The sequence below is a fragment of the Monodon monoceros genome, unplaced genomic scaffold (assembly GCF_005190385.1).
Source record: "Monodon monoceros isolate NGI ecotype Baffin Bay Population unplaced genomic scaffold, NGI_Narwhal_1 Super_Scaffold_6, whole genome shotgun sequence".
Classification (NCBI taxonomy): domain Eukaryota; kingdom Metazoa; phylum Chordata; class Mammalia; order Artiodactyla; family Monodontidae; genus Monodon; species Monodon monoceros.
The window spans coordinates 2,698,175-2,710,256 of record NW_021703783.1 but is presented as its reverse complement, the minus strand read 5'-3'; the positions used below and the strand labels follow the sequence as shown (position 1 = coordinate 2,710,256).

At 57.8% G+C, this 12,082-nt stretch overlaps 1 protein-coding gene across 2 annotated transcripts in view; it reads right to left on the bottom strand.

Annotated features, from left to right (window-relative positions):
- Positions 1–3,932: 3,932 nt before the first annotated feature.
- The window catches only part of SLC6A13 (solute carrier family 6 member 13), a 32,945-nt gene continuing 24,795 nt past the window's right edge, over positions 3,933–12,082 (bottom strand). The window contains exons 9-16 of one of the 2 annotated variants that reach the window (XM_029205268.1): positions 10,413–10,516; positions 9,476–9,600; positions 7,806–7,918; positions 7,413–7,550; positions 6,627–6,729; positions 6,052–6,152; positions 4,841–5,011; positions 3,933–4,537 (exon numbers count right to left, since the gene is read on the bottom strand). In XM_029205268.1, coding sequence (XP_029061101.1) covers positions 4,430–4,537; positions 4,841–5,011; positions 6,052–6,152; positions 6,627–6,729; positions 7,413–7,550; positions 7,806–7,918; positions 9,476–9,600; positions 10,413–10,516 — 963 coding nt within the window. In that variant the 3' untranslated portion in view covers positions 3,933–4,429. The remainder of the gene's footprint in view (positions 4,538–4,840; positions 5,012–6,051; positions 6,153–6,626; positions 6,730–7,412; positions 7,551–7,805; positions 7,919–9,475; positions 9,601–10,412; positions 10,517–12,082) is intronic. The other variant, XM_029205269.1, reaches the window with a different exon arrangement.

Here is a 12,082-nt window from a genome sequence, read left to right as displayed (position 1 = left end):
CCTGTGCTCGGCGGGCATGGAGTGATTGAGTTGCTGCAATGCCCTGTCCCTGTCCCCACCGTGTGTCAACTGTACAGCTCGCTGCAGAGGGGTACCAAAGTCCGTGTGATTACCTGGCTGCAGTCACTCAGAACAGAAGACCCAGCCTCTCCGGGAAGGGGCGCCAGAGGGAGGAAAACCAGGCTGGGCAGAGGGTGAATTTCCTAGCTCTGTCATTCAGTCAAAAATGTTACTTCACGCCTACAGTGTGTGGGGCTTTTCTGCGAGGACCTGGGGATACACATGTCACCTCCCCTCCACCTCACGAGAGAAGAGCTGCCGTGTTTGACCTCGCCTCCCTCTAACACCCGAACTCCCTCACTCAAGCCCACCCAACCCCGCAGCTTCAGCCCCCACTGGGCATTCAGAACAACTGGTGAACTCTTGGGGGCAGGAGACCCCATTTTACAACAGGTAGGGCTCCCTAAGTTACCTGGAAAGCCTGCCTAAGACCGGCCTGTTTCCATACTGGGGAGGGCCCAGAGTCAAGATGAAATAATGAATCCGTTATCTTGCTGCAGTGAAACCCGTCGAATGTTCTCCTCACCAGTCATCTTCTAACCCGTGCATACTTTTAGAAGGCCTGGCGTAGAAGGAACCTAGTTCCTAAGCACCTAACTCAGCCTAGGTGCTTTACATGTCACACCATTTTGTCCTCACAAGAACCTTGAAATGTAGGAATTATTAGCCCATTTTACAGATGAGAAAACTGGGGCAAATAGAAGCTAAATGATGTGTCCTAAGGCTTCATTTACTGGTGGTAAATGAGGGAGCTGGGATTTGAAGCTGGGCCTCTTGGCTCCAAAAATCTTTGCTTGTTCCACTGCAGCAAACTGTTTCCCAGACCAGGAGTATCTAGAGGGCAGGGGTCACTTTTCATAATTCTTTGTTTCTGCCTCTAGCATTTAATATAGTGCTGGCTCAGAGTAGGCATTTGGATGGATGATGGAGGGATGGAGGGATGGAGGGATGGAAGGATGGATAGAAGGAAGGAAGGAAGGATGGATGGATGGATGGATGCAACTTGAGGGAAATTTTGATTTCAGTCTTCCCTCTTCTGAAAGGGCATTGCTCTCCCAAAAACAGGGGATAGACTAGGGCTTGGAAGGACTCATGTCTTGCTTTTGTTGGACAAAACTGCTGGTGCTGAGCAAGACTCCCAGGCCACAGGACGCAGGTTCTTTTAGCTCCGCCTCTCTCTTGCCTCCTAGCAAAAATGCTTAGTTAATAAATGTGTAGCCTTCTTTTTGGGGCCTAATGCAACCCGATGCCTGCGGCTGGGGAATCCAGGGGAAGCAAGGATGTCGCTGAGCTCTTTCTGGGCTTTTCTGTTTCATTGACAGCCCAATGCAGGGGTGGGGGGAGGGTGGAATCATGGAAAATAGGATGGATTTGCTTGAAATATGTCCCCAAGGCAGCTGTTCCTACACCCTCCACTGGACTCTAACAACACAATGATGTAAATACTACTATTCCCATTTTATAGAGGAGCAAATTAAGGATCGGAGCGATGAACTTGCCCAAGGTCACAGAGCACATAGACCTAAACCAGGCCTGCCAGCCTCCGTAAAAGGGTACGCCTGGCAGACTGTGGTGTCTGGGTCTATGCACGTTCATCTGAGGGGAGTGAGGGACTGTGTGTGTGCACGTGTGTGGATCTGAGACCTGGGTGTGATCTGAGCACGGGCTGAGGTCTGAGGCTCCACGGCAGCCTGACGGGTTCAGTGCCCCCTCCATGGCTCCCCAATCTCCACAGGCTCCAGTCCTAACTCTCCGGGTACCGCTGCGCTCCTCTCTCCTTCCAGCTATCACTTGACCTGAGGCTCTATGCCTGCCTCACAAGAACCTTGAAATGTAGTTGTTAGCCCATTTTACAGATGAGAAAATTCGGGTGAACAGAAGCTAAATGATGTGTCCTAAGGTCTTCTTCTCTGACAGGTGTGGCCTCTAGACAAAGGGCTCCCCTTCCTTTTCTGTCTTCTTCCTCTGGGACCTGCAGGATCTGAATCTGCCCTTCCAGGCAGAGCTCCAGTAAAGGGGACAGAAAGCGGCCCCGCCCCCACTACCCCTTCGAGGGGGTAAAGCCACGTCTGGGTATTTCTGCTGCCGTTCCCTGACGTGACCCCTGGCTTTTAGAGCAGCTCCCGATCAGCTATCCCCCCACTGGTCTCATGACCTCACCGTTGGGCTCTCACACCCATGACCCCATCCAGCCCTACAACAAACCCGTGTGTGGGCGGGGTGCCCAGTATTACCTCCATCTGCAAAAAAAGAAGACCTGAATTCCACCAAGAAACACAGCAGGTCCGAGGCCGGTGACGACTAGAAGCTGTATCTCCTGATCCCGGTGCCAGCGGGTCACTTTCACACTGTATCACACCATCAACGAAGCTCCGAAATAGGGTTCAAACCACCGTGACTGAACTGCTCACCCCCCTCCCTGGGCCTAGCAGATCCCTGCAACTTTGCTAGGATGGAGAGAGAGACATACCTCTGCCTCAGAACAGCCTTCCCAGACCCCCAACCCTAGACCCTCAGGATCCTTCCCACGCCCACTTATTCCTTCTGAGACCTTGCTTTTCTTCCATAGCGTTTGTCATCCTTTGTCCTTCAAGAGATGTATCTATTTTTGCTCCTCGTGAATCCTGAGCACAGCACCATGCAGTAGGTGTCCTGGAAATGTCCTCAGATGGGTGGAGACGCCAGGTGTGGGACCTCGAGGCCCACGCATTTCTCTAGCAGACTTATTTCTTCCATCTTAGGACTGCCTTGCTACTGGCACACTGGGGGGTGCCCAGCCACTGTCCAGGAAGGAACCACCAAGGCCAACACACAGCAGGGCTGCTGTCACCGATTTTAATAAACTCTCCCAACGGCGAAGAATCAAAACCTGAAGACTTCGGTGCATTTTCCCACTAACTGACTCGTAAGAAAATCGCCCAGGAAATGCCCTGCACCTCCCAGGAACAGCTCGGGAAGAAGAGCTACATGAACAGAGGTGGGGACACGGGAAGACATTTGGGGGGAAGGGCTGCTGTGTGTCCCCGCTCCCCCGTGGGCCCCGGACACACGCGCCCGCTCCAGCTCCCGGCACCTGCCCAGAGCCAGGCTGCGGCGCACGCCTGTGGGAGCCGGGGGGGGGGCGGACGCCAAGGCCAGACCCGCTGACCCCGACGTCGCACAGGCTCTGCCTCCCACCTGGCTCCTCTCTGGGCGCATCTGCGCGCTCAGGCCCCGCAGCCGAGCGGAGGTCCCCGCAGTGCGCCGCCATCGTGGCCGCGCCGGGGCTGCCGCATCCGCATCTATCCATGCTCCTTCCGAGCGGAGCAGCGTGGTGGTCCCGAGGCAGCGGCTCCCTCTTCTGGCCGAGCCGGGTAGTGCCCTGCTCCGCCCGCGGTCCCTGCTGTCCCGCTCTCGTACCCCTGACACCAAGCCCCTGGCGGGCGCACACAGTTTGGACAGGCGAGGTCAAGGCAAGGAGACGGCAGGGGAAATCGGGCAGGAAAAAGCCCAGCCGCTCTCCTCCTCCTTCCTCCAGCGGGGGCTCAGGTGCCTCCTCCTTCTCCCCTCCATCGCCTTTTATTTTTTTTTAATTAACTGATTTATTTATTTTTGGCTGCGTTGGGTCTTCGTTGCTGCGCACAGGCTTTCTCTAGTTGTGGCGAGCGGGGGCTACTCTTTGCTGTGGTGCACGGGCTTCTCATTGCGGTGGCTTCTCTTGTTGCTGAGCACGGGCTCTAGGCGCGCGGGCTTCAGTAGTTGTGGCACGAGGGCTCAGTAGTTGTGGCTCACAGGGTCTAGAGCGCAGGCTCAGTAGTTGTGGCTCGCGGTTTCTAGAGCGCAGGCTCAGTAGTTGCGGTGCACGGGCTTAGTTGCTCCGCGGCATGTGGGATCTTCCCGGACCAGGGCTCGAAGCCGTGTCCCCTGCATTGGCAGGCGGACTCTTAACCACTGCGCCACCAGGGAAGTCCCTAAAAGCCCCACTTTAAAGTGAGGAGGTGGGCAAGGCAGCAAGGCGGGGGTGGGGTGGGGCAGAAACCAAGCGGAACTGCTCGCAGCTGGTGGGAAGAACGTGGATTTAATGGAATGAAGGGCACCAAACAGAGCTCTCCCGCCCCGCCCCCGCCTGCAGCCTCACCCCACCTCCCAAGGCCCCTCTCAAAGGGGACGCTCTTGATCCTGGCCTTTCACACCTGTCCAGCCACCCCTGGAGCAGGGAAGTTGGGGTGGGAGATGCCCAGCTCAGAGGTGGATTCCAGCATGTCCCCTCTTATCTTGTCTACCCCGGGTGGTGTGGGGCAGAGAAGCACAGCAGGGCTGCTTCTGTGCCTTCCTTCTGCAACTGTCCCCACAGCCAGGCTCACTGGCCCCTTGTCCCAGGGCCTGCCCCCTAGCAGTGAGACTCCAGTTCCGACGTCCTGGGCGTGGCCGGGGCAGAGGGTTCCGCTCGGGCCCACTGGGGCAGGTCCTCAGCTGGGCACATGAGCTGGCGAACTCTCTGCAAGCAGAGTGGAGGGGTCCGTCATGAGCCGGAGAGGGGGCAAGTCTGCCAGCGTCCCTCATCGCTGCCTCCCCAGAGGTGCCAAACCTGCTCTCCAGGTGCCAACACCCTTACCACAGCAGTGTCTTGGAGGCATCCTGTCTCTTCCTGAGACTGCTCAGCACTCCCTCTGTCCCTCTGACCCCACACCAGGGACCCTGGCCCTCCTGTGTGCCAGCTTCTACCCAGGCAGGCAGCCACCTGCCAACAAGGGGACCCCAGCTCATCCTCTGACTGCTTTCCTCCCCACCAGCTCCCTACCTCTCTGAAAGAGCCCTTGAGGGTGCTGAGTTTGTAGCAGCTCCAGGCGGGAATGCAGATCATGGAGGAGAGAGCCAGGAGCCAGCCCAGGGCATCGCCCCACCACGGGTACAGGTACTTCTTGTTGTAGGTCAGTGGGGTGTACTTGATCAGGGAGGACAGGAAGGTGGCCTGAGGGTGAGAGTAGAAGAGACGCGGCTGGGGGAGCATGGGTCCCCCCGACCAGCTGGGCCAACCTGCCTCCGAACTCCATCCACATCTGCTCAAAGTCCACACCCCCAGGAGGTACTTCCGGGGCGCCCACCCCGTCCCTCCAGGGTCCCTGTGCCCCTGGGCATCCTCAACTGGGACATGGCTCTGTGCCTGGCCGTGAGCACCTGGAGGGCAGGGCTCACGCCTGGGTCGCCCCGGCCTCATCGTACTTGGCACACAGTGGGTGCTGCTGACACAGGTAAAGCCAGAGCAGCAGCGCTCAGTGGCTCAGGCCCAGACTCCGGAGCCAAGCTGCCTGGGCTTGAGCCCCAGCTCTCGGCCACCTTCCAGCTCGGGTGAACTGCTTAACCTCTGGGGCTTCCGTTTCACCTGAAAAGTGAATACAATGGTAATTCTTACTTCGTGGGGTTCTTGTGAGGATTGACCGGGTTAAACGCGTAAAGCATTTGGTACCCGGCAGGATAAGTGCTCTGGAACTGCACGTTATCTCGGTGCTTATCGGTATTGTTCTCAGCAGCCCGATGCACCTGCCGCATTAGACTCACACTGTGGGGCGGAGTCCGACAGCCCTGGCCCTGTTTATCCTTCTGTGAAACGGAAAGGAAGAATCTATCCTGCTGGCATTTTCTAGAACCCAACAGGAGGATGAATGAAACTTTTAAATGATTTTCAATGCCCACGGATAAGTACCTTCTAGGGCTATGGCCCGTCTACCCTTCTGCTCTACCATCTCTCTCCCTTCATCTGGCTTTCCTCCCGGAGGTCATCGTTTTTCTGTTTTTTTTTTTTGCGGTACGCGGGCCTCTCACTGTTGTGGCCTCTCCTGTTGCGGAGCACAGGCTCCGGACGCGCAGGCTCAGTGGCCATGGCTCACGGGCCCAGCCGCTCCGCGGCATGTGGGATCTTCCCGGACCGGGGCACGAACCCATGTCCCCTGCATCGGCAGGCGGACTCTCAACCACTGCGCCACCAGGGAAGCCCCCCGGAGGTTATCTTACTGTGCACACAGCCGGTGTGAGGAAGAGCCAACAGTATTTGATAAGGGGCCACGGCCTGTACCCAATCATGTCTTCAATGTTGTCATAGAAGCGCCCGGCACCTGCCACGAAGAAGGAAGGGGGAGAAAGGACATCCTTTAGCATCCAAAGCATCAGGATGGGGACCACACCAACCAGGAAGGGCAAGGACAGTGTGTAAAAGACATCGTGGCTGTCTTCTCCAATCCCTGCTGGGAGCAGACCCTTCCCTGGATGGAATTCGTAGGCATAAACAGCAGTGGGAAGAACTTGGCTTAGGCAAAGGCAGGAACTTTCTGATGATCAAGGTTGTTAAAGGCTGAAAAGCTCTGGGTAGGATGGGACACGGGCCCACCTGGGTGGCCCGGGAGCAGCCATCACCAGGAGGGTGGACAAGGCCGCCTCTGGAGGGCTTTTCCAATGGTAGCAATGTAGGTAGGATTCTTGAGATGTTTGAGGTTGGGAGGGAGAGAAGTCTGAGGAGAAGGTGGGTGTGAGCAGTGAGGTCTCTTTTTTGTCCGAGGGCCCTGGGAAGGACCACAGGAAGAGTCACTCACCGTAGGCCCACGCCACACAGAGGGACTCAAAGATGGCCACGAACAGGAGACACATGCCACTGGCTGCGTAGTAGTCAAAGAGCTGAAACACGTACATACCGCCCTGCCCGGGAGGAGAGAGACAGAACTTTAGCCAGAGGAAGCAGGCACCCTCGGGGCACGGAGCAGAGGTGGGGAGGGTCACAGGAGTCAGAGATTAAGGGACAGTGTAGTTTGTAAGCTGTAAAGCACTCGGCAGACATGGGACAATAATAATGTTTGATTATTGTTTTTGGAAGGAAGATGCATGAAAGAGCCATTGTTAGCTCATCCCTGAGAACACGCAGGGGTTGACCCAAAAGTCCAGGACAGCGTGCATTTTTGGCAGAGGGTCAGGATAGGGGCCGCCATGGGTGTCATCAAGCTGACGAGCTCCATCTCCCTCCTCCCCTGAGACATCACTCAGAATGTCACCCACCCCAGGGTTCCCTTTCTGCCTTTGAAGTCTGTCCCTGGAACGTGGGTCAGCTGCCTGGGAACTCATGGGATCTTGCTGGAGAGGCAATTTTTCCCAGCCCAAAATTTCTATACCTCTCAGCTTCCGTGGAGCCAAAGCACCCCTCAGCCACGCCCAGAGCCAGGTGGTCAGTGTCTCCTGGGGTGGGAAAGGGCCAGGGCCCCCGGGCCCCGAAGCCCAGAAGGCGGTGACCTGAAACTACAGCAGCCTGCCCCCCCTGCCAGGTGGCAGTCACCCACCTGGGCTCTTCTACTCGCCGGGCCCCACCTGCAAGCCGCCCAGCCCCTCACCTCTGTGAGCATGACGAGCCCGACAAGGAAGGAGGTGACAGACACCCCCAGGATGAGGACCTCCCTCCGGTTCTTCTTGCGGAATACACCGGGGTACATGTCCACCAGCGCCGTCACCAGGCTTTCCACGCACACAAACTGGACGAGAGGGCGAAGAATTGGAGGGCAAGCGCCCTCACGAGAAGCTCCATCAACCAGCTGGCGCCTCGCTCCCGGGGCAGCCCTGCCAGCCTCCTGACAGCCCCGGAGCGGACCCACCCTCCAAAGCTCCCTTTGTTCCCGGGCAGGGCATCCGCACCTGACACTTGCCCAGCCCCCAGCTGTTCACTGCTCACTGCCCCCAGCCCACACACACCACCGTCCCTCGGGCTCTGAGCGGCCACCTCTCAATACCTGGCTATCCAGTCCCAGGAGGACGACCATGAAGAAGAAGCAGCAGGCCCAGAGGGGTGAGAAAGGCAGCATCACCACAGCCCGGGGGTAGGCGATGAAGGCCAGACCAGGGCCTGCGGCGGGGAGAGAGGGACACGGCCCAGTGCCACCCCAAGGTGGGCTTCCCAGTGTGGGACACGGGACAGCGGAAGCCCCAGAGCTACCCCCCTGCACCGTCCCCACCCAGGAGAAGCCACCCAACCCTGACCCGGTCCCCAGTCTCCAAGGCATCGCCCACTGTTTTCTCACTGGCAGCAACAGAACCTAAAGGCTGTGAGTATTCTACAGGATATTGCAAAGAGAAGAGGAAGGGGGTCCGTCACCTGCATTTCTGTAAGTTCTACCTCACATCCTGAGGGTTCACTCTCCAGATCTATTGCCCCCAAACCAGAGCTTTCAAACTTACAAAGAGCTTGGGGGCCAGGCAGGCCGCGGACGCTTGTGAAGCCGCCCCAGTGTAAAAGGAGGGCGCGGCGGGGCCTGACGGACCTGGAGCCATCGCCCCCTTAAGGCAAGTGCTGTGTGGTCTCAGTAAAGTTCCAAAGAAAATACCTCCAAGACTAGATTGGGTCTGGGGCCACCGCCGGCCACCTCTGCTCCCCGAGCCTTTTCTGTCACCCTACAGCAAGTGAGCTGGCGCGAGTTTCAGAATACCCACGACACACATCCTCTCAGACACACTGTTGCCCTCAGCTGGCTCAAACGGCAGGAACAGGTCACATGCCAGCGCCGGGGGTCCTCGATAGGAAGCTTCCTTTGAAAGGAAGGGTATGACCGAGGGACCCGGGACAGTGGTCAGCTCCTCCGCCAGTCTCCCACGCTGCTGGGACCCGCCCCACGCACCAGCGAACACATGGCACCAAGCCTGGCACAGAGCTGTGCTTCGTAAAAGAGAAACACGATCGTTTTTAATAAGAACCAGCGATGTCAGTTTCCCGTTGCTCGGCACCCTGTGTGACGGGAGGAGCTTGTGAACCCCACGATCAAAATCATCTTGTTACAGGTGCAAGTGGGTGGTCCACAGGCGTGGGCGGCGAGCAAGGCAAACACCGGCCGCTTACCCAGATGGGGGATCCGTCTGTGATTTTATTTAAAAGCAAGAGCAGCACCGCGTGGGGGGAAGGCAGGCACTTAAAGGAGGAAACTCCACGTGCCGGGAGTTAACTTACCTCTGAGACACACGTTAAGGGGAACGAGACACGGCAGGATGCAGAACAATGTATAGAGCACGTTATCACTTGGTTGTTACGAGGTGTAAGAGACAGAAACAGCAATACGGACGCGTGTTTGAATGTGTACGTACAGATGTGTGTGTATTCTTTTTCTCATAAAAGCCTAAACTATTTCTGGAAGTAAAACCATGAACCTGGTAACACTGGTTGCTTCCAGGGCGAGGAGCTGGAGGCCAGGGTGCGGGGGACAGTGTTCCCTGCACACCCGTTCGCCTTTTGAAGCTGGAATTGCTGTTTAAGTCCATCCCAGGTCTCCCTGGGACGCAGCCACTGAGAGGTCACCCACAGTGTGGGTGACAATAGGAATGCCTGCAGATCCAGGCGGGCTGGTGAAGGTTCAAACAAAGCTCACAGAGTCCCCTGTCTTAGCCCCACCCCACCCCCCAAAACACCACCCACCTGACTCGGCCACCTCAGAGATGGGCACCCCCTGCTCCTGGGACATGAAGCCCAGGATGGAGAAGATGGCAAACCCGGCCACGAAGCTGGTGCCGCTGTTGAGGAAGCAGAGGGCGATGCAGTCCCTGCAGGCGGGGCGGGGAGGTGGGGACAGGAGGGTCAGAGGGGCAGCCAGTGCCTCAGGCCGGGACGCAGGAACCCCAGGTGACGCCGCCGGCCTGGCAGGGGCAGAGGGAACCCAAGGGGCTGGTTCTGTCCCCCCAACTCCATGGGCTCAGACTTGGACTAAACCCACGGTCATCCTGCAAGAATGAGACCCTAAGGAAGTAACAGAATCTAAACATTACCCATGGCCACACAGCTCCCCTTTCCCGTCACGCTGCCACTGCGCCTCCTGGGACACTACCCCTGTGACCCCGCGCATGCCGGTACGTTAATGGAGAGGAGAGGAGCACGGAGAACCCAAGCAACAGGTGCTCTGTACTCACCTAAATTCAATTTTGAAATGCATGATGTGATTTTGTTTAGCTAATACTAAAATTGGCTTAAATTCTCTGACATGAGCCAGGTGGGCCCGAGGGAACCACAGGGAGGGGATTCAGTGTTTGCTGGGGCGCAGGTACAGAGCACACAGGACCAGGCTCTGTATGATGTCACTCCCGAGCTGGGTTGCTTGCACACCTGTGCCCACTGCCCTCTACATTAGCCCCAGGCTGGGCCCTGCTGGGGGTTCCCGGCCACCCATCACCGTCCCGTCCTGGGGGAAGCAATCCCTCGCCCGTGCTGCCACTGGCTCCTCTCACCACCTGGCAGCCCTGGGGGTTGGAAAATGGCGTGAAGGCAGGTGGGGCGTAGGGAAATCCACGAGCTGGTGCACCCTCAAAATCTCCCCTGATCTAGTGCCCTGATAGGCACTCAGGCCCTGCCCCCGGCTCACCTGTAGCAGTTGTTGTGGTACTTGTTGTAGCTGCCCAGGGCCGTCAGGCACCCTAGGCAGATGGCAAAGGAGAAGAAGATCTGGGTGCCTGCGTCCATCCATACCTACGCAGGGAAAAGACAAGAAAGCTGTGCCTCAGGGGAGCCAGGCTGTCTGGGCTCCACGGACCACACAGGCCTACAGCCAAGCCAGGCAAAGGGTGGCAGACCCCTGCCCTCAGCCCACGCAGGCAGCCCCGCGGCCATGCTATTCTGATGCGCTCGACTTCCCGGGCCCCTAGACGGAGTTTCTCGGGCACCCCCAGGATGGCACGGGCATCAAGCATTGGAGAAAGACTAAAGGACCCACGATGGAGGCCGACGAGCTGGTGCTCTAGAACCAAGTGAGGCCTGGCCCGTCTTTTCTATAATGGAAACAAAGCCCAGGGCTCTACCTCCACTTCCTCCCACCCCAGGTCCCCCTGGCAGTGTGCCGAGATTGGAAGGATCCCAGCGACAGGCTTTGCGGGGATGTGGGTCCTTTGCATCAGTGCCTTCACGGGCATGTAGCTTTGCCCCTTGCGCCTCAACATCCTCTGCAAAACAGGAAGAGCGAGCCTCAGGTCACAAGGAGTCAAGAGGATGAACAGAAGTCATCTGTAAAGAGCCTTGTACTCCCTGGGGGGAAGATAGCTCTCCAGCTAAACATAGGGTATGGCTGGTCTTGTTATTATCTCAGCTGGCTGGCCCAGCCTGTGCATGTTATGATTTAGATTTAACAGCTAGAATAACATCCCAGAGAGAAAGAAGATCAAGGAGAACGGGACTTGCGGCGCTGCAGACCCACAGGAGGTGGGGTCCTGTGGCCACAGACCCTCCCCGGGCACCTCCTGCCTTCAGGGGACCTGAGCACCAAACCGTGGCCGCGGACATCGCCAGGCTGGTGTCCTAACACTTTTGGGTCCGCATTTCTTGTCTCATGTCCGCCCTCCTCGTTAGCCCCCAAACAGGCCCCAGCTCTCCCTCCACTAAAATCGGGCTCGCAGGGCCCACGGGCACCAAAGCCTCAGCTGCTTCTGTGTACAGCTCCCCGGCCCCTACCTGTTCCCTCCCCACACCCCTAACCGTCGTGACCACCCCTTACCTCCCTCCTCTCTCACCACTCACCCCCCCAAATGCCCACTCTCCTCGGCATTGCGGTGCGTCTGAGGGAACCCGTGCCAGCTGACAGCATCAGAACACAGACTCCTCAGCCAGCATCCCCGGGTGAGACCCTGAACTAGGCCTAGAGGAGAACCCGGAAACCTGTATTGTTTCAAAGCTTCCTGGGCGACCCTAATGACCAGTCAGATGTGGGGATCCCTGCCTTCCAGCCCCTGAGAACTGGCATCCACCCGGGCACTCTTTCCTCCTGCTCTCCCTCCTCTTCTGCAGGGATGAGGACAGAGCGGGAAAGAGGGTGAGGACAGGGGGAGACTGTCTCTAACCTTCTGCCCCTCCTGCCCACAGGGACCCCCATCCCCAGGCTATCAGGGAGGCAGGAGCTGCCACCAGGGACAGGGTGTCTGGGGCAGGAAGCACAGAGGAAGACCCCAAGGGAGGAGCCAGGGCCAGCAAGGAAATAGGCAAGGTCGAAAACACCAAGGGGAGCTTCTTGAAACCTCAGGAAAAATGATCATGGGGAAAGGAGAG